Below are 20,163 nucleotides of genomic sequence, written 5' to 3' on the forward strand. Positions count from 1 at the left end.
ACAGCACCCTCCCGGGCAGAGCTTGTATGTGCGGCTTCCACAGCCACAACGTTCTGATGCCTGCTCTCCCTCCCCTCTACAGGGATGAGGGAGGCCCAAGAGTAAATTGCAAACCAACCCAGTGCCCCACACTGTCCATCAGTTCCCTGTGACACTTTTAACATCAGTCCTTCTTTTCTAGTGCCCTTCCATAGTGTCTTCATTTATAAGACGTTCTGATGAAAAAAAAAAAAAAAAAGACATCTAAAGTTAGCCCAGAGGCATCAGCCTATATTCTCAGCCCTCAAGAAACTGAAGCAGAAGTATTGTCATGAATTCTAAGTCAGCCTGGAACCTGTCCTGAAAAACCTATAGTGATGATGATGATGATGATGGTGGTGGTGGTGGTGGTGGTGATAATACATAAAAAGGAAGGCTAACTTTTGGCATAACAAAAATGGGTATAATTATTAATGATCTCTGATTCAGCATTTCCACTTTCAGGAATTTATTTGAAAGAACTATGGTTAGGCAGCAATATATAGCTCCGGGGATGCTTGGCATACGAGGCATATAATCATGAAAAGCTCAAAAGATTATAGGGAACTGATTAAATAAATGATGGTATGATCATTTTATGAAATGGAGTGTCACCTAGTTTTTAAAAAGTAAACTTGTGTAGGCAGAAAACCAGTTATGAAATTAAATAAATTGTGTAAATACACATACACACACACACACCCCCACACAGAGAGAGAGAGAGAGAGAGAGAGAGAGAGAGAGATAACAAAAACTAACAGAATGATACCCCCCCAGGTTCCTTTTTCCTTTTTAGAGTTATCCTCTTACTTTTCTTCCTAGTGATCCGTGTTGAATATACACTCCTAATGTGCTCAGGAGTCGAGATCTAAATCATTCACGAAAAGCAAGGGACGATGACTACGTCTCCCCCCAAACTTTCTGGGCCCAGCAGGGAACCCGCAGTGATTGACAGAGGCAGGAAGGGGCTCTGAATCAACCATAGACTCTGGAAGACTCAGGCTAGCTCTCAAGAATTTCTCAACCAAGTTGTGAAATCTGAAATTTTAAAAAAGCCAACAATAAATCAGACCATTTACGTGTGTGAGTCACGGAGCCTACAGGGCAACCAGACTGGGGGTAAGGCAGCCTAGACTCTCCCTACCTGGGACAAAAGTCTAAATAAGGTGTTCGGGCTCCTGGGAGCCAGGCATTCTCCAGTGTATAGAATGAAAAGCAGCCCTTCTCAGACTGGTGTTCTGCGGACCCCTTGTGGGTGCATCTTCATAGGAAAACTTGCTAATTAAGGACATGCTAGACTAGAGATCTCCGAGGTCCCCGTCCTAACACAGTCTAGATCTGAGTCAACGATAAAGCTCCCTGATGCGCTGAAACCTGTGTTTCACACACACATCCACTTCTGGTTTCGTCCCAGACACGGAGAGGAGTATTAAATAATGCCAGATGGGTGACAACCCACTTGAAAAAAAATCCCACAGCTTGCCAATCGTGATTGAGAGCAAAAAACAAGAGTTTACCAGCAAGAGGGCAAAACCATGTCTGGAGAAGATAACAGAAGTGATGAATCTAGGGCTGGAGAGATGGCTCAGCGGTTAAGAGCACTGACTGTTCTTCCAAAGGTCCTGTGTTCAAATCCCAACAACCACATGGTGGCTCATAACCATCTGCTATGAGATTTGATGTCCTCTTCTGGTGTGTCTGAAGACAGCTACAGTGTACTTACAGATAATAATAAATCTTTAAAAGAAAAAAAAAGAAATGATGAATCTAAACAGTGTCTCTTGTCCAATTTCTGTCTGTCTTACCAAATCATGTTTTTCTTCAAATTCTTTCATGATTTTCAAAGAGCAGAATTATTTCAACATGAGTTCAACCTGTTTTATTTTTGTAAAAAACATGATTTTCTTTTTAGAAACAATACGGGAAGGGCTCAGTCGTTGAACTACAGCTGTAAACTGTGGTCTCTCACTCGAAAGACTGACAGTACCCCACTGAAGCTATCCCCACTCATGATACACACAGAGCTTCAACATCCCACCACTTCCATGGCCACCTTCTACCACATGTGGTCAGCCTGCTACAGCCAGACAAAGAAGAGTGGTTGTCGAGAATCTCTGATGCAGGTGATAATCCTGACCCTCTATCTTGCTTTTCCTAAGCACACCACAGCCATGACTGGTACCTAAGTAAGATTCACAAAGGAAGGCACGTCATTTGGTAGCAGAGAGAGATGTGAGAGGTCACACAGCACGTGGGATGGCGGCAACCTCATGAAGGGTCTGTCTTAGTCATGATACACAGACAGTCAAAGGCTCTGCGACTAAGAGTCTTTTCACTGCAGGATTCTAGACAGATCTTTTTTTAAAAAACAAAGCACTTTAAAAATCACAGAAATCCAAGGCAAACTAGAATATGCACACATGTTAGCGGCACAGAAGCTTAAGGTATAAGATGCGTGTGCACCAGTGTTCAGTCACTGAAGTGGGAACAGGACCACACTATGATTTACTCACAGAGAAAACAAAAGCCAGAGGTGGCGCTGCAGAACTCGAGTCACAGTAAATCTTTGAGCATTTGATACATTCCTTAATCACTTCTTTCAAGGTCAAATTACACAATATTTATAAAATGGTGTGTAGAGGGATTTACCTGTCTAATGTGTCTAAATCCTCCTCTGCTCCCTCCCCTAGCGTTGCATCCCGTCTAAGTTAATTCTTTCTCCTTTTAAACACTTATTTAGTGTGGGTGCGTGTGCGCGCGCATGCACGCGCGCGCGCGCACGCGCGCGCACACACACACACACGTACTTGCAAGCACATGTGGCAGTAACAGAAAATTGCTGGAGTTGGTTCTCTCCCTCTACCACACAGGTTTCATGGGGCAAAATACAAGTCGCATGTTAATTCTTTAGGAAACAAACAAGTTCCTTGTAGGCATTTTTAAAGTATAAGCATATTAAACACATCAAAGGTAGATTGCTCTAATAACAAACTGTATGAAACTTTTTGGCATTCTTATTGAGTTGAGGTGGTACTCTTTGAGCTAGCAGCTAAATTCTAGGTGACATTTGTTACCATGACTACTAATACTTTCCTCTGCTTCTCTTTCTCCAGCACTGTATTCTCTACTGCGTCTATCAGCGACTGTTCTCCTGCCCAGTGTGTCACTTAGAAGGAACTGACAAGATTTATAGCAGCAATAGAGCATTTATCAGTCCTCTGGTAGAATGTGACACAGAGCAAATACAAATCAGCCCAAGTTTGAGTTCACAAACAGAAGAGGACCGCCAAGTGTCCCCTTGACTACCCATCAACAAACACTATTCAGAATGGGTAACTACAAAACAGCCTGAGAAGATAATCCCGGGTGTTAACTTTTCTCAACAGCAAGGAAAGTTTAAGATGAAAAGGAAATACCTCAACACCCGATTAAAGGGATTGGCTTATACATTTTTGCCTTTTATAGAGCTACAATGTTTGCCAATGTTGTTATAGCAAGTATAGTCCATGGAGTGTAAGCAAGATACCAGGTTAGAAAGTTTTCACCTAACAAGAAGTGCTTTTGTAGGTAAGGACACATGGCTCAGAGAGTTTGGGGGCTAGTGCCCTGAAGCACTTCTAGGCTCAGGGTCACACAAGTGACAAGCGGTAAAGGAGGACTCTAAGCCAACCTTCTGTGGTACCCAAGGATTACGGACTAACCACTAAAGGGCATGCATACACACAACCTTTCTCATGGGATTTATCTTTTTTAAAAAAAATAAAATAAAATAAAATGCTATCCATGTTTTATCATGGAAAAATAATAGACCAAGATATATTATTTTTTTTAAAAAAAAGAAGTCACAGAACAGTAGTTATTTAAAAGAAAGAAAGAAAAACCACCTATACATGAGTAGATAGAGCCAAATATTCATGTGTGTATAAATATTCGTGAAGGGGTCTGAGAACACCCACTGATGTTACAGGGACTATTTCTGATAGGAACTGGGGCAGACACAACGGAGATCTTATTTTCTCCTCTGCACATGGCACTGCTTTTATAGTCTGTAACACTACAAATGCATGGATGTGCGTATGGCTAGTGTGCTGTGCCCTCCCTGCCCTGAGCAGATGTTGTGACACTTGAACTCTGTTCTTCTAACACACACACCCCCCCACCTCCAACACACATATGAAAAGCCATCGCCAAATAAATCAATAGCAGTTGAGCGGTGTCTAAGGAAACGAAACTTGCCCCCCCCCCTTTCTCTTTTTGGTTTTTCGAGACAGGGTTTCTCTGTGTAGCCCTGGCTGTCCTGGAACTCACTTTGTAGACCAGGCTGGCCTCGAACTAAGAAATCCGCCTGCCTCTGCCTCCCAAGTGCTGGGATTAAAGGCCTGTGGCACCACGCCCAGCTGCCCCCTTCTCATTTCTGGAGTTGGACCCACCTGGAACGAATCCAAGAAGTCTTTCCTAGATGAAAATGGAATGGAGGAGAACCTCCTCAAACTTAGTGGGGAACCAGAGCCATCCTATCTCTTCTGACTTGCAAAGCACAGGGTTCACCGTGCATAGGGTTCTATCTATGCACGTGTGCTTTACTACATGGCCTTCCTCATGGACCTGGCTCAGTGTGCCCATGCTTTATGCAGGACTGCTCCGGGATATACAAATGTGGTGTTATTCCCACAGGGACCCAAAGCATCTTGAGGGGAGAGCAGGACTGTAAGTGATCTACTTAGTCTAGATTAATCAAGCTAGACTGTAAGCGTTCTACTTCATCTAGATTAATCAAGCTACTGGCACTTACTCATTTCTAGAAAACATATGGCTATGTGATAAGCAACGTAACACAACGCAGCGGTGCATAAAAGAACACTCGGGGTGCACAGGAAGCACGCTAGGGCCAGGGCAGTCTGCAAAAAGTCAGATCAAAGCTGAGGCCTGAAGGATGAACAAGAACTGATGTCAAGAAACGATGGTCAAAACATGCCCCAAGATACAGAGGGAAGAGACGGTAGCACAGCAAATTAGAAGCACTGAAAATAGCTCACTCTGGCTGGAACCCAGCGTGTGGGGGAGGGGTGCAGGCCCAGATGAGGCAGGAAAGTTTGGCAGCTGCCAGAACACTCAGGGCTTGTAAACTGTGCAAGGAGTTACAGGGCGCTGCTAAGGAGTTTGAAGCATGGATGGCAGGATCAGGCTTGCCCTTTTATTAAAAAAAAAAAAAAACCAAAAAACACCCGACTCTGGTTCCAGTGTGGAGAATGGATTAGAGAAGAGCAGGGCCGCTCACAGTGATTCAGGCAACAGTCCTGAAGGAAGAGCAGCAAGGTGAGGTGTGAGAAGTGTGCACCTGAGACACTGAGGGGCAGCACCAAAGGCCTGTTCTATGACTGACTGGAAATGGGCAGAGGCAAAGGAGGAGAGAGGAGGTCCCAGCTTCGAGCTATCACACCTCCAGGAGACACACCTCCAAAGTGGAAGTATGGTGGGGAAGGAAGGCTGCAGCGAAAGGCGTTTAATCTAGGATTTATTACACAGTGGTGACATAACCAATAGACTGGGTCTGTGAGAACCTGGGCTCTAAAGCAGGACAGAAAGGATCCACTTATTTAAGGGTTATAGCATCTAGACATTAATTAATACTTTGGAAGTGGACAGGATCCATCTCAGGGAGAACATAAAGAAGAGAAGAGAAATCTAAGACGGACTCCTGAGAACCCCACCAGCCCCCCACGAAGGGGATGGGAAGGGATGCAGGGAGGTAAGAGAAGCCACGTTAAGGGCATGACAGTGCCAGTGTGTTGTTAATTCCTAAGTATGTGCAGGCTGATGCTGGCCAGATTCACTTGTCAGGAGATCTTCTCCAGCTCAGCTTCCTGCTCTTTTCAGTGTTGAGAAGATGTGTCATGGCCTCTTCCCACTGCCCCACATCTAGAACCTTGTGACTTCCTTATTCCCACATCTTCTCACAAGATCCAGTGTCACTTCCAAGACGGACACCCACGGGGCCTAATCACCAAGTTCTGCCAGCCTCGCCTTCCCAGGCCTCCCAGCTGTTTCTCTTCCCATCCCTGTGGGTACCGTCCCAGCCAAGGCTCTGCATACCACACAACTACATGAACAGCCGCCACGGTCTCCCAGGCCACTCAGCAGTCCCTTCCAGTGATCCCGTCGCACAGGAAAACCGTAACAGTTACCCTAAAGGCCTAACTGAAAAGTTCCAGATGACTTCCCATTAATGTCATTTGTTCAGTCACCTCACTCACCTGATAAATGTTCACTTAGATGTATGACCACCTTTCTCCAATCATCTAAACTACCTGGGGTCTACTAATTTCTTTTAAAACTTTCAACAATACTTTTATAAATACAATTTGGAGCATCATGGTGATGTTAAATTGCCACAAGCATTTTTTAGATGTTTGCTTCCTCTTGGTCTCTCAATGTTTATCTTAGGTCAGAGGTGGTGGCACACACCTTTAATCCCAGCACTCAGGAGCCAGAGGAAGGCAGATCTCTGTGAATTCAAGACCAGCTTGGTCTACAGAATGAGTTCCAAGACAGCCAAGGCTGCAGAGTGAAATCCTGTCTTGAAAATGCAAAAATAAGGGGCTGGAGAGACGGCTCAGTAGTTAAGAGTACTGGCTGCTCTTCCAGAGGTTCTGAGTTCAATTCCCAGCAACCATATTGTGGCTCACAACCATCTGTAATGTGACCTGATGCCCTCTTCTGGCATGCAGGTGCACATGCAGATAGAGCACTCACATACATAAATGAACAAACAAATTATCTTATCGTGGAGCAGTAATAGTGGTGGACTACACTCCAAACAGCTGGATGCAGACAACTCATGCCAGTATGGCTACTGCCTTCAAAGCCTTTGAGCACTGAAAGAGGGTGGTTCTGCCAGCCAGGTGAGACATTATTTAACTGACACGGGGTGGGGGTGGGGATGTAAGGAAAGACTCTCTCAGGGGAGAGGTACTGCTAAAAATCTTATGATAGGTGATGCACAGGGTAGGTTCCTTACAGCAAAGAATTACCCAGTCTGAAGTACTCACAGGGCAAAGGTTAAGGAAGCCTGCCTTAGGAGTGTGACACAAACAATCACAGTAAGTTAAGCTTGACAGAGCAAGCTGGGGGTGGCAGTGCACACCTTTGATCCCAGCACTTGGGAGAGGCAGGTGGATCTCTGAGTTTGAGGCCAGCCTGGTAGACAGAATGAGTTCCAGGACAGCCAGGGCTACACAGAGAAACCTTGTCTCAAATAAATAAATAAATATTTTAAAAAACTAAAAAAACAAAAACAAATAACAACAACAACAACAACAACAAAGGTCAGAGCAGCTAGGTTTTAAGTACATCAACAGCACAGAAGAAGCGGCCAGACTGTCCAAAAGGCTATGCAAGGGACAGAAAGCTATCTGGTTCACAGACTCCCATAACCCAGCTTCAACTTGACACCTCGAGATTTGAATCTTGATATCCTTGCTCCCCACCAGGACTGCTAAATGCTCTGAGCTCCCCACTGTCTACCTTGCTTACTATGTTCCTGATACGGACTGCAGCACCTGCCCTCTGCCATCCAAGGCCTCTCGCTCAGGCTCTCACTCTCCATGGAGCCTGAAGTCACCTTCCTCGAGTCCCTGGTGACTTACTGTCCTCACCACTTGGTTGGGACTTAATCACATGCTGGCTGTGACATCCTTTAAGAGGGTCTGTTGTTTAACTTGAAAGTGGTCCTTTAACTTGACTATGCTTCGACTGCTTACGTAAGACAACTTCTTTGACACAACCTAGCAATCGCTTCCTGCATTATGCTACAACTGGTGCTAAAAACACACATGTTAAAAAGTGGCAGTATACATTAAGCATTGCAGTCTTTGTGTGTCCAGTTCCTGATATCCTGAACACATGGGATTGCTAGAAGGAGTTGAGTACGGTGCGCAGGGCTTCCATGCTGAATGGTTATCTGGCCCAGCAGATTAACGAAGCCAGGGCTGAAAGTGCCTTGGCTAATTCAAAGGCTGACTCCTCCAAACTGGCTTCAAGGAGACCCACTCCAGTGATTTCTCATGGTGGGCTTTCACTAAAGAAGAACAATAGAGGGGTCAAGGGCATGAACTGAGGCCATGCTGGGCTCAAATCTGCCCCTACTGTTTACTGGGTGTCTTGGATTAACTCCTTTACTTTGCTCTCTGAGTCTCAGTTTCCTGCTCCATAAAATGGGAACAATACTACAGTAGAGCCTCCTAAGGTTGTTACGAGGATTAAATACTTTAATACACAAAATACAAGCAAAGTATTCAGAACAGCGTCTCCCGCTTTGTAAGTACGAGTTCTCAGCGGGGACAACACAAGACAGAAGGTACCCTGTTTCGCTGAAGGGTCACAAGGACCTGAGCCCTCACGAGGTGTCTGAATACCGAAGATGAATTTGGGCACATTTTGCAGTTGTCAGAAATTCTGCTCTCCCAAGTCATCCTTCTCCCAGTCTTTCCACTCCCGTGTTTCCTTAGCCAGCTACCTAAAGACCTCCACAAAAATATTCGCTCACCCATTTGGAGAGAAGACACAGGACTTACACCCATCACTATGTGGGAATTACGGGAAACAAGCAGGTCACAGGAAGTTATTACCTATCAAGAAACCCTTCCTCCCGGCAGTAGAGTAGGACAGGTGTCTTGTCTGCTCTCTGTCACTCAGCCACCAGGATCCAGGGAATCTGGGCCTGGAACCCCATGTGCTTTGTGGAGGCCACACAACAGTCCTGTGCTCAGATGCCTTTCTGTTCTAAGTGTCATCCTCAGGAAAGCCTGTGCCAGTATCTCACTCTGAGACAGAGCCTGTGCTGTATCTCTCTGCTGGTTTTAAAACTGTACAGTAGAGACACAAACTCCTAATAAAATACACAGAGCAGGGCTGGGTATGGTGGCTCATGCTTTTAATTCCATCTCTTGGGAGGGAAGCAGCAGTCAGAGCTCTAGGAGTTCAAGGCCAGCCTGGTCTACAGAGGGAGTTCCCAGACAGCCAGGGCTACACAGAGAAACCTTGTATCAACAAACAAACAAACAAACAAGTAGTATTTGCTCAAAATAAACACAGGAAAATAGAAAAGAAACAAGGCCTCTGTCTGGCCCTCATCGCTTCTAGAGGCAAACATTTTCTTCCCATTCATTGTGTCCTTAGGGACTTTTATAGTGCATTTATTTGTTTTACTTTTTGTTTTGTTTTGAGACAGGGTTTCTCTGTATAGCCCTGGCTGTTCTAGAACTCGCTCTCTAGACCAGGCTGGCCTCGAACTTAAAGAGATTCTTGGGCCTCTGCCTCCCAAAGGCGTGTGTCACCACTGCCCGGCTTGCGTGTTTTATTATTGCATGTCTGTACTATACAGGGCTGTGCTCCACAGCCCACCTAGTCATTTCCTTCCTGGGGCACATTCAGGTCAACTTTTAGAAGGTTTGAGACGTTGTTTGCTGGCTTGTCCGGCTGTTTGGGGATTGACTGACTTGCTAGCATGCTGGTCTAGCTAGCCCTCTCTCACTGAGCTGCATCCCCCAGAGATCACACTTCAGCGCTGTGATTGCCCAGTGATTGGCAACGCCACTGTTAGCAGGAAGTCTGATGAAATGCGTGCTCTACCAGCTGACTGCTCTGCCAAAAGACTGATTTTTCAAAAGTCTGTTTATAAACTTCAAAACACTGGATGAATCTGAACGCAGTCTGACTTGGAGATATAGATGCAGTTACATTGTTCCTATTCAAGTACAGATGGAATGTAAAAGTTAAAAAATCCGTGGGATTAGGTGTTGTGCTCCACGTCTCTAATTCTAGCACTCAGAAGACTGAGGTAGGTAGGTGGCTCATGTGTGAGGCACTACACAGTCATTTCCAGGCCAGCCTGGGCTCTAATGGAAAGGGAAGGAAGAAGGAAGAGTGGAAAGGAATGGGAGGTGGGGATGCAAACAATGGAGAAAAAAATCAAGGGTAAACAAATTTCTACCTGCAAAAGGTTACAGCACCTCTAGGTGTTGTCTCAGGCACGTGCCTTTGCCTCTGGCCTGCAGTAGAGACGGTGAAGTTGCATGACCATAAACTATTTTCTTTTAATTAGAATAATTAGAAAAGAACAAATGAAAACCTTTCTAGCGATCCTGACCCGAAGTGAACATCAGTAAGTCTTGCATTCCTTCAATCCAGCGCGAAGGCTGGGAGAGAAGTCTGCATCTCCCCATAGTAAGCAACTGCTTTCTCTTCCTCTGCTAATAAATTACAGGCAGACTTGAACAGATGTCAGGTTGGCATTCAAAACCTAAAATATAGCTGAAAAGCAAGTTATGACTAATACAAGGGAAAAAGATGAATGTCAGAAACGTTCATTTTTTTCCCTCCCCTTTTTTTCAAATTTCAGATAAGCTCTTTAGCCTCAGGGCTCCGTTTACAGAGCCCATGTCTTAACCCCCATTTAAATTGCAACCTCTCCTCCTGAGTGGGGGTGTGAAATGCATTCCCAGACTGTCAGTGTTTATGTTAATCTTAGCGAGAACTCCCCTTCTCCACAATATGGCTCACAGAGCTCCGAGCCTTTTCTTATTTGTGATGTTTTTAGCATTTGAGAGATTCTGGGTGTGACTGATGGGGCCCCTTACAGTCTCTCCTTCAGAGGAGCTCCAGTCTCACTTCCACCAGAGGATAGCTCTTGAATTTCAAAAGAAATCTTAAGCATGAAGGCTGGAAATGGACCTAGTCAGGGAAGGATAGGGAAAGGGGGACAGAGAGAAGGGATTCTAAGAGTGGGTCAGAAGTCCTTAGGAAGGGGCAGTGCCTCTGTGACTCTGGACCCTACACCCTTTCACTGGGTCTCAAGACTCAGCCCCTCTCCATGGGGAGATGTGAACCTCTCCCAGGGTGCTGCTGTTCAGAGCCGCTGGTGACTTGTTAGCCGATATTCCAGTGCTCTTAACGAGAACGAGAACGTATTCTTTGGCTCTAACATATACGAGGTTATTGCTAGGGATGCTGAAAATGAAGTTTCTCTGTAGAAACACCCTGTGCGAACATAAGCGCTGCAAGGAGAAGTGAGGTGATTCATCCCTCATTTATCTATCCATCCCGACGGCTCCCCACAAAACTGTGTACAAGGGGTAAGCGCGGAAAATGTCTGAACAGGACATCTCAGAATGCTCAAGGGCAGCCATGAGCCGCTGAGCTCACTCACCTAACCTTCCAATGCTAGCTGCTGGTGTTCACACTGCTAAGCTACATGCTGCTATGGTGGTACAAATGGTGGCCCTGGTATCCTGGGTAGGAAGGACTTTCGGGATTGCTGATTAAGGATTTCCGTAGTTTATGTGTGGTGGTGTTTGGTTGGTTTGGTTTTTTGAGAGAGACTGTCACCGTGGGGCTGGGACACACTCTACTTGATCTTCACTGGCTGTCAGATATAGCTTTAGTTTCCACCACGTCCAAGAAAGATCTGCCCTGCTTGGGTTTGAGTGAGAGAACTCTCTATTCTCACACATGGCCGTCGTCCCTCAGGCTCTAGAACTTTATGTGACTTATTTTCTCTTTAAGGACCTCCTTTGTGTGTGTGTGTGTTTGTTGTTGTTTGTTTGTTTGTTTGTTTTCTCTGTGTATCAGAGCCTTGGCTGCCCCAGAACTCACTTTGTAGACCAGGTTGGCCTCAAACTCATAGAGATCCATCTGCCTGCCTCTGCCTCCAGAGCACTGGGATTAAAGGCATGTGCCACCAAGCCCAGCTAGGATGTCCTGAGTTTTAATTCTATAAAAAAATATTTTAGAAAGCAGGAAGGTACATACCAAGATAAAAATGCTAGCCTGGAACCATGAGAGCTGTCTGCAGGAATATAACCTCACCTGCTCTCAGGCCTACCCCATAACTGTGTCTCCGCTTAAAGCCCTTGGTCACCACAATAGTTTAATCTCTATTTTTACTTTTTGGAAGAAAATATGAAATTTTACAACCAAATGAAAGATATGTTACCTGAAGATGTAACCACCAGTGACAGCAATGGCCCGGAAAATAATGTATCTTCTCACTTTCTAAATTAGAATCCTTGATATACATATAAAGTTGTGTGTACACATGCAAAACAAATCTAATTAACATTCTAATTACATTTCAATGTAAGTACAACTCCAGAGTTCACGGGAGAGCCCATCTGTAGAGAATAAAGTTTTCAGTTACAAATGCCTTACAGTCTACAGAAATTATTATTTTCTAAATATTTTTCTCATTTGATTGATTTAACTCATCTTACCCTGTCTAGTTATTAAACCCACAAGATATATTATTAAATCTACTTAGTGAACAAAGAGTGAAAAAAAATCAGCCAAATTTTATTTCCGCCTCGCAGAGGAAGGAACGTAAAGCATGCCTAAGTGAACACATGTAACTTTATTTCTATTTGGCTTGGTTGTTGTCGAAGCTCAACTGCATATTTGCTTCTTATGTAGAGCTTTTTACTTTTACCAAGCCAAATGATAAGCATTAACCAAATTCTTCTTGGAGGGCAATGAAATGCTTTATTAATTCCCCCAAAATTTAAAGGAAAAAGGGAACCTCAAGTAATGATATCTACATAAAAGATAATTATTTCTCAGACATCAAACCCTTTTTTCTCAGGCACTTCCTTTAAAATAAGGAGAGCAGAGGAGTTTTGTTGTTTTTGTTAGTTGTTATTTTGTTTTAAATTCAGCTCAAAAGCCCAGGTAGCTTGACAGCAGGCTGCTATTTAAATTAAATGATAATATGTGCTTCTTGATGGAAGAAAGTCATGGCAGGGTACTTTTAAAAGAATAAAACTTTTTGTGTGTGTATCTTTAAATAGTATAAGTATGATTAAAAAAAAAAAAAACAAAACAAAAGCCAAAAACAACAACAAAAAAAAAACCCCAAAGCCATAAAAAAGGCTCTAGATAGCAGCACAAACTTCAGATCCACAGCCCTTGGTCACCAAGCCTGAGTGCTGCGACAAACACCTACCACAGTTCATTTTTTTCTAAAACACATCAAAGCCAGATCAAATCTGGGCGAACAACAAGCTGCTTGCTCTGGTTTCAGCTGGGAGGTGGCACGCACCAGCACAGCATCCTCCTGTGGCAGCTGCTTTCCTGCTGGTTGGCTGGACCCCACAAACAGTGACACACAACCCTTTCCCTCTCCCAGGGCTCAGCCCTGAAACTGGTACAAATCCTCCGCAAGAATGACAGGCAGCATCCAACACTGAGAATGAGCCCACTGACTCCATATTACCTAAAATATACCCAAGTCTTCATCAAAACACCTTAAGGATTTACTGAGCCTCAAAACACACATTATTGGGCAGTGAACTGCTACATTTCTTCCAACTTTTCAAATTAGAGTCTGGGTTGGTTTTTTTTTTGTTTTTTTTTTTTTCTTTTCTTTTTATGGATTTGGCCTTTGTATCTTCCAGATAAGAAGTATGTCACTGCTGTTTCAAGGCGTATAAAACTCAGGTGATGAGGGTCTCTGTCATTTTGTCTTAATCCAATTCTAAACTCGACCTTTACCCAGTGAACAGGTGTGTGCCGTGCTTGCAATTTACCAGAGTGAGCAACCAGGCAGAAAAGAGACCGACCCAGCTGGCTAACTCGACCCAGCGCTTCGTGCCTCTTGTCCACAGTGATGAATATGCTCTTATCTCCCGGTAGCAATTTAAAGGGAGAGAATGAGGGAGAGGGGAACAGTATGTGTGTATCCCTCCAGCTTTTTGGATCCTGTTTTCACACTCAGTCTGCAAGAAGCTATTATAAATTCCTTTCTCAGATACTCTGCGGCTCACACTCCAATCCAACCAATGATACGGATTTGAAAACTGCCCTGATAGTCTTTCTACTGGGCAAAGAAAATCACTTCACACAGATAAATTAAATAAACCGTCAAGAGAAAAGTGACAAATGAAGAGAGTATTTCTTCCTGTGCTGTATGGAGACTCCCATATGTCTTCTGCATTTGTCTCTGGGGTTCAAACTTATCTAATTAAAACCCTTGCCAAGTATCCATTTACTAGAGGGAAGTGCTGATCATGACCGTAAGGCAGCACAACACAACGTGGCAGCCAGCCTCAGCCCAATGTCCTCAGCCACACGGACAGTGACAGTTTGTAAATAAACCTGACCTGCAGTGCGTCTAAAATGCCACGGAAAAAACAATGTAACCTAAACAAATACAATGGAGCAAGTGTAAGTACCATTTCTATTATTTCTCCCATGAGAATAAATACTTTTGAGTTTCTTGTGAAACCTAATGGTTTGTTTTTCTTTTTTTTTTTTTTTTCTTTTTCTTTTTTTGGGGGGGTGAGGAGTGTTTTTTAAGAAGTTAAAATTAAAAATACTTGAGTGGATTTGAAAAGTCAGTTCAAAACTCTTGAGAAGAGCATGTCATCACCTACGTGCATCCTTGGGAGCAGAAGGCTTGGTCAGAAACTCACCCATCTGTTCTACGATCTCCGGAGGGAACACCCGAGAAGCAAACGCTCGTCGGAAAATGTCTGAGAACTCTTTATCCAGACCGCCGATCCCCATTTTTTCAAAGTTCCAGTCGGGATTGATGATCGACTGGCGATTTTCCTTGGTTTTAGCTTTGCCTGTGTCAAACAAAAAGAACCAAATTTGTGAGGAAAGTTGCATGGGTAAGTATAGGAAGGACAGATGCCCCTGGACTTAAGTGAGCTGACATACAGCTATTACGTCAAAGTGGACCGCACGCTCTTGGAGGACTGTCTGGTGGGAAGGGTAAGACCAGCTTTCTTATCTTGCCTGGTCTTCATCCATGGTCAGTAATAAACTTCCAAACCCAACCAAACTGGTGCTCCCTCATCTAGGCAACCAGTCCACTGAACTCCCTCTCATTAACCTTTAATCCAACCAAATTAACTTAGCTGTACAAGGAACCACCATGCCTGCCTCTGACATAAACTCTGCTAGTTCCACAAGTGTCACTGACAGCAAGCGCTGGCTCACAACTCCTGGTAAGTGTGTGTGTGTGAGATACACGGATTTACCTAGCCTACGAAGATATGTGGAATGAATCTGATGGCTTGTCACACGGAGACAAAAAACATTCTGAAGACTTTAATGACTGAAAAAGTTAGACTTACAAAATCCCCTCACGACACAAACTGTTTAATATAAATGTCAGACTGCCACCTAAAGTAACTCCAGAGAACCACGCCTGTCTTGGACACAAAGAACAAGACACCTTATAGCAGGCTCTGAACAAAAAGAGGGAAATACGGGTCTTACAAAGCCAGAGAAGAAAACACCACACTAAAATATAAGAAATAAAAAATAAATTTAAAAAATTCAGATAATAATTTTCTGGTTAGAATTTTGTAGACTAAAGCTTTCCTTTAGAAGGGGATCAAAAATATTTTGCTTATACTCTACTGCCCTCTTGTGGTCAAACTTACTGTGAACCAAATTACTATATAAGTTCATTTTCCAACCAAAATCACATCTTCACGTAAGTTACTTGAAAACACAAACACTGTGCAAAAGTTATAGAACTGCCTTGGGATAAGGTATTTTAACAAAAGGAGTACATAAGTAAAAAACAAGAAAATCACATTATAAATATCCTGTGTTAGTAACAGAACATTATGATATGGCCTTCATAAAAATGATATTGGGGGCATTAAAATCATATTATAGAGATATATTTAAGATGCTTGAACATGTTAATCAAAAAAAAAAAGCAAATTAGGGGCTACTGATGTGGCCTAGTGAGCTAAGGCTCTCGTGGACTGACAGCCTGAGTTTAATCCCTGCCACTCACACAGTGTAACTGACTCGAAAGTTATCCTCTGGCCTCCACACATGTACCACAAATGCTCAGACACACACACACACACACACACACACACACGTACCACACATGCTCAGACACACACACACACACACACACGTACCACACATGCTCAAACACACACACACATGTACCACACACGCTCAGACACACACACGTACCACACATGCTCACACACACACATACACACACACGTACCACACATGCTCAAACACACACACACATGTACCACACATGCTCAGACACACACACACACACATGTACCACACATGCTCAGACACACACACCATACATGCTCACACACACACACACACACACACGTATCACACACGCTCAGACACACACACACACACTAATTGTATAAGATAAATTATAAATAACATAAAAATAAAATCCAATTTAGAGTGTGAGGTGTTTTAGTGAATGCTCGTCCACAGGCGTGTGGCGTGTGCCTTTGGTCCTAGCATTTAGCTAGTGCACGGGGAGCCAGAAGTCTACAAGCTCAAGGCGAGTCTGGGCTGGCGAGATGGCTCAGCAGTTAAGATCGTGTTCTGCTCTTGCAGAGGACCTTAGCTGGATTCCCAGCATTTAGGCTGGGAGGCTTACAACCACCACTTCCAGGGGATCTGACAATGTCCCTCTGGCCTCCAAGGACACTGGTACACAGTACACATACTCACACATATAGACACAAAATGAAAAGTAAAACAATAAAAATAAAAAGGGAAGAGAGAAATAGCAACAGAGACTGGTAGGTAAATTATTGACTAAAAAACAAACAAAACAAAAAAACAAAAAAACAACAACAAACAAAACAAAACAAAAAAACTGCTCCCAAACTACATTTAAACCAAGTTAAGTAATTTTGGACAAGGCTGTGTAGCCAATGAAAACCTTCTCTATTCTATTGGGATAGACATGAACATAAATTTGAGTTAATAAATCATTATTTATATGAGCTGCTATTCTTAGAGATTAATATATCAAAGTAAGGCTGGTGAACAAGATCCCATCTGTTGGAAAGATCACAGTCAACATCGGATCACTAAAGAACGGTGACGGACGAGTCTGCGTTTAACACAACAATTAGCTGGGGCTGACCAGTGCTGAAGGTCACAAAAGATAATGAAATTCTGAGGAGCTGTCAGAGCCGGGAGAGGACACGCACAGAGAAGCACAGAGAAGCTATGTGTGGGATGGGATGGTTGGGAATGAGACCTGGGAGAGAGAAAGGGCGTAATGAGAAAGATGATGGAATCCAAGCTAAGACAGGAGGCTGGGCAGCAGCAATGGATCCATGGGAATCTGTCTGGGTAACTGGGGAAACTGGCAACAGATTCTGTGAGCCACATATACAAATCTTTGTGAGCCCCAAGTTATCTTAGAATTTCAAACCAAGAAATATCATTGTTTCTTTTTAATTGTTTTAAGTATGGCTATGAGCACAGGAAATTAAAATGTGCCTATGTGTTTCACCTTGTTACAGCTGAACTGGGCACTCCAGCTGAAGGCTTGAGACCTTGTATCAGCGCATGTGACAGAACAAGCCTTAAGGAAGGGTCTCCCTTCTCAGTCCCCTGAAAAACCACTTACACAACTCACACACAATATCAGAGACATTGTCACTTCATTTGAAATGTTCTAAAACTGTGCATCTTACCGATAAGATTGAGTGACGAATTCTCTGCTTTTTCAAATGCAACTTGACTGTTCCCAACAACCAGGCCTACTTCAATCTGTACAGAAAGATGATGATTAGTACGCTATAAGCATTTCAAAGCAAGGCTATACTTGAGGGGGAAATGAAGTTTTTCAGTGCAAACCAGTCATCTGAGTTACATCTGCGTTCCTCACAGCCATCTTGCACATCCCTACATGGCAAGGTCTGTGTCTTCACCGCCAGTCTCTGACGTTTACTAGATGACGGTGTTCAGCTAGTGCAGATTAGTAGATCTGCGGCTAGGTGTGCTTTAGTCTCTATTCCAGTGGCAATACTGGCTACGGCAGGAGTGAGGGGCTCAGAGGGAGAACACACAGTATGGAAAGCTACACCAGGCGAATAGTCGGACACATATCAGCCTGTACAAGTCATGCCAAAAAGATTGCCTAACGAGGACCAGGAAAAAAAAAAAAGGCTTACCTTCTGCCTTTTGCCTGATGCAGGTTCTCCCTTCAGGATGCTGGGATCCATGGCCTCAATGTCCTTCACCAGTAATCCAAAGAGCTTATCATTGAAGCTAAAGACGAGCTGTGGAGAGAAGGAAGGGGAAGAAGGTTAGCCCACAGTACAACGGCTTCCTGAATGTTTTCCAAAGGTGAAAAAGCAGTTTTCTTTTGAATGTCCTTCTTGGGTCAACTCCACAGTCACACCATCACAGACCCAGTGACTGGAAAAGGAAACTTGCATGTTAGTATGACAGGAGGTGACTTAGTTGACACTCACAAACACTTTGGAAAACTACTAGTGAGAAAACCGAGATCCAGCAGGGCAGTGATGGTGTGGACCTTGAATCCCAACTCTCGGGAGGCAGAGGCAGGAGGGTCTCTGCAAGCTCAAGGCCAGCCTGGTCTACAGAGCAGACAGCCAAGGCTACACAGAGAGACCTAGATCCAGAAACAGACTAAGCATCAGGGTTCAGACACAGTAAATGACAGTGCCAAGTCAGCTCTTCCTATAAATAATGTGCAGTGCCAGCCACACGAGAGCAGAGAGCCTTGCAAACCCAATACTCCATTTACCAAGTGCCTGCAGAGTCCTTCTGCAAGCTGGGCCTCCTCTATGTGTTGAGATGTCACAGTAAATACTCTGCCACACTACTGCTGCCAGGAATGGTCCCATGGTTGGGGTCAGATAGCTTTTTCATGTATATTCACTCTCAAGTATTTTCTTTCATGGTCTTATGGGTATCTACACCTTATTGGGTTTTTAATTATTACAAACATCGAGGAGTTTTAATTAAGTACCCAAGCTAAAGTCAAAATGGTAAAACTCACATGCTGAATACAAATAGGCTCAAAATTTCCAGGAATCCAGAAGGAATATAGCACAGCCAATAAAACAAAAACAAAAATAAAACCCCAGACAACACCACCCCAACTGCAATGGACAGTAGTCAACGGATGCAGCTGGTGGGCACCAAGGAGCCTTCTGGACGACTTAAGGCAAGCAGCAGCGGCTCGAGTACAGCACGGGGGTCCCTCCACCTGAGAGCACGGGGCTCCGCATGCTTCCTGCTGGTCCAACTAGAAAGTTCTACAGTACCAGACACAGCATCTTCTCTGTTCCCCGCTGATCTGCCAGGCCAAAGATAGTGACTGGGTTATTCTCTATGCTATTAAATATTTATTTGACTCTTATCTAAGTCCCTAGCTGTGCATCCACGGGCACATGATTTATCTTCTCTGGACCCAAACTTCTTCATCTGTGAGGAAGTCAGGAAAATCTCTAAGGTTTATTTTAATTCTAATGCTTTCTTCTTATTTCATTTTTTCCCTTGTTTGTTCAGTTTGTTTGCTTTTCTATTTGTTTTGCTTTTTTTGGTCTTGTTTCTTTTTTTGAGACAGGGTCTCACTATGTAGACCAGGCTGGCCTGGAACTCACAGAGATCCACTTGCTTCTGCCCCCCAGTGCTGGGATTAAAGGTGTGTGCCACTATACTCAGCTAGTTGCTAGGTTTCTTTTAAAACACATTGTATTTTCTTCCTGTACATCAGCAGTTCAGGTTTGGCTTGCAAAAGTTTAATATCATAATATATGAATACTTTAAACTGCTATCCTTCAGATTTATCAGGAAAATTGAAAAGTAGCACTGTGTTCACTCCAGTGCTCCTGCCACCCACTGCTGCTCTCTCTCTCTAGCCATCTCCTGAGACAGAGACCTCAGGGCAGGATAGACGCAGCCTTAGCCATGGATATCCTAGGAAAAAATGCCAGACGCCTTGCTCCCAGGATCTGCTATTTACTTTTAAACATTTGAGGACCCAGTGAGCTTAGATGGAATGCATTTACTGAGATTTGCCATTCTAGAGATTAGAGGACAAAAGTTAAATGTATCCATTTATAGTAAAAATCACTTTCTAAGATGAAAAACTGCAATGGCAAGAAAGGGAGTGGTGGGCTGGTGAGATGGCTCAGTGGGTAAGAGCACCCGACTGCTCTTCCGAAGGTCCAGAGTTTAAATCCCAGCAACCACATGGTGGCTCACAACCATCCGTAACAAGATCTGATTCTGGAGTGTCTGAAGACAACTACAGTGTACTTACATATAATAAATAAATAAATAAATCTTTTTAAAAAAAAAAGAAAA

General features: G+C 43.8%; 1 protein-coding gene across 1 annotated transcript in view; it reads right to left on the reverse strand.

The window, feature by feature from the left end:
• Nsf (N-ethylmaleimide sensitive factor, vesicle fusing ATPase) overlaps nt 1-20,163 on the reverse strand; it is a 131,149-nt gene that overhangs the window by 73,313 nt on the left and 37,673 nt on the right. The window contains exons 6-8 of the mRNA XM_021211820.1: nt 17,997-18,104; nt 17,517-17,592; nt 14,481-14,636 (exon numbers count right to left, since the gene is read on the reverse strand). Of these exons, the coding sequence (XP_021067479.1) occupies nt 14,481-14,636; nt 17,517-17,592; nt 17,997-18,104 (340 nt within the window). The remainder of the gene's footprint in view (nt 1-14,480; nt 14,637-17,516; nt 17,593-17,996; nt 18,105-20,163) is intronic.

The sequence above is a fragment of the Mus pahari genome, chromosome 14, assembly GCF_900095145.1.
Source record: "Mus pahari chromosome 14, PAHARI_EIJ_v1.1, whole genome shotgun sequence".
NCBI lineage: Eukaryota > Metazoa > Chordata > Mammalia > Rodentia > Muridae > Mus > Mus pahari.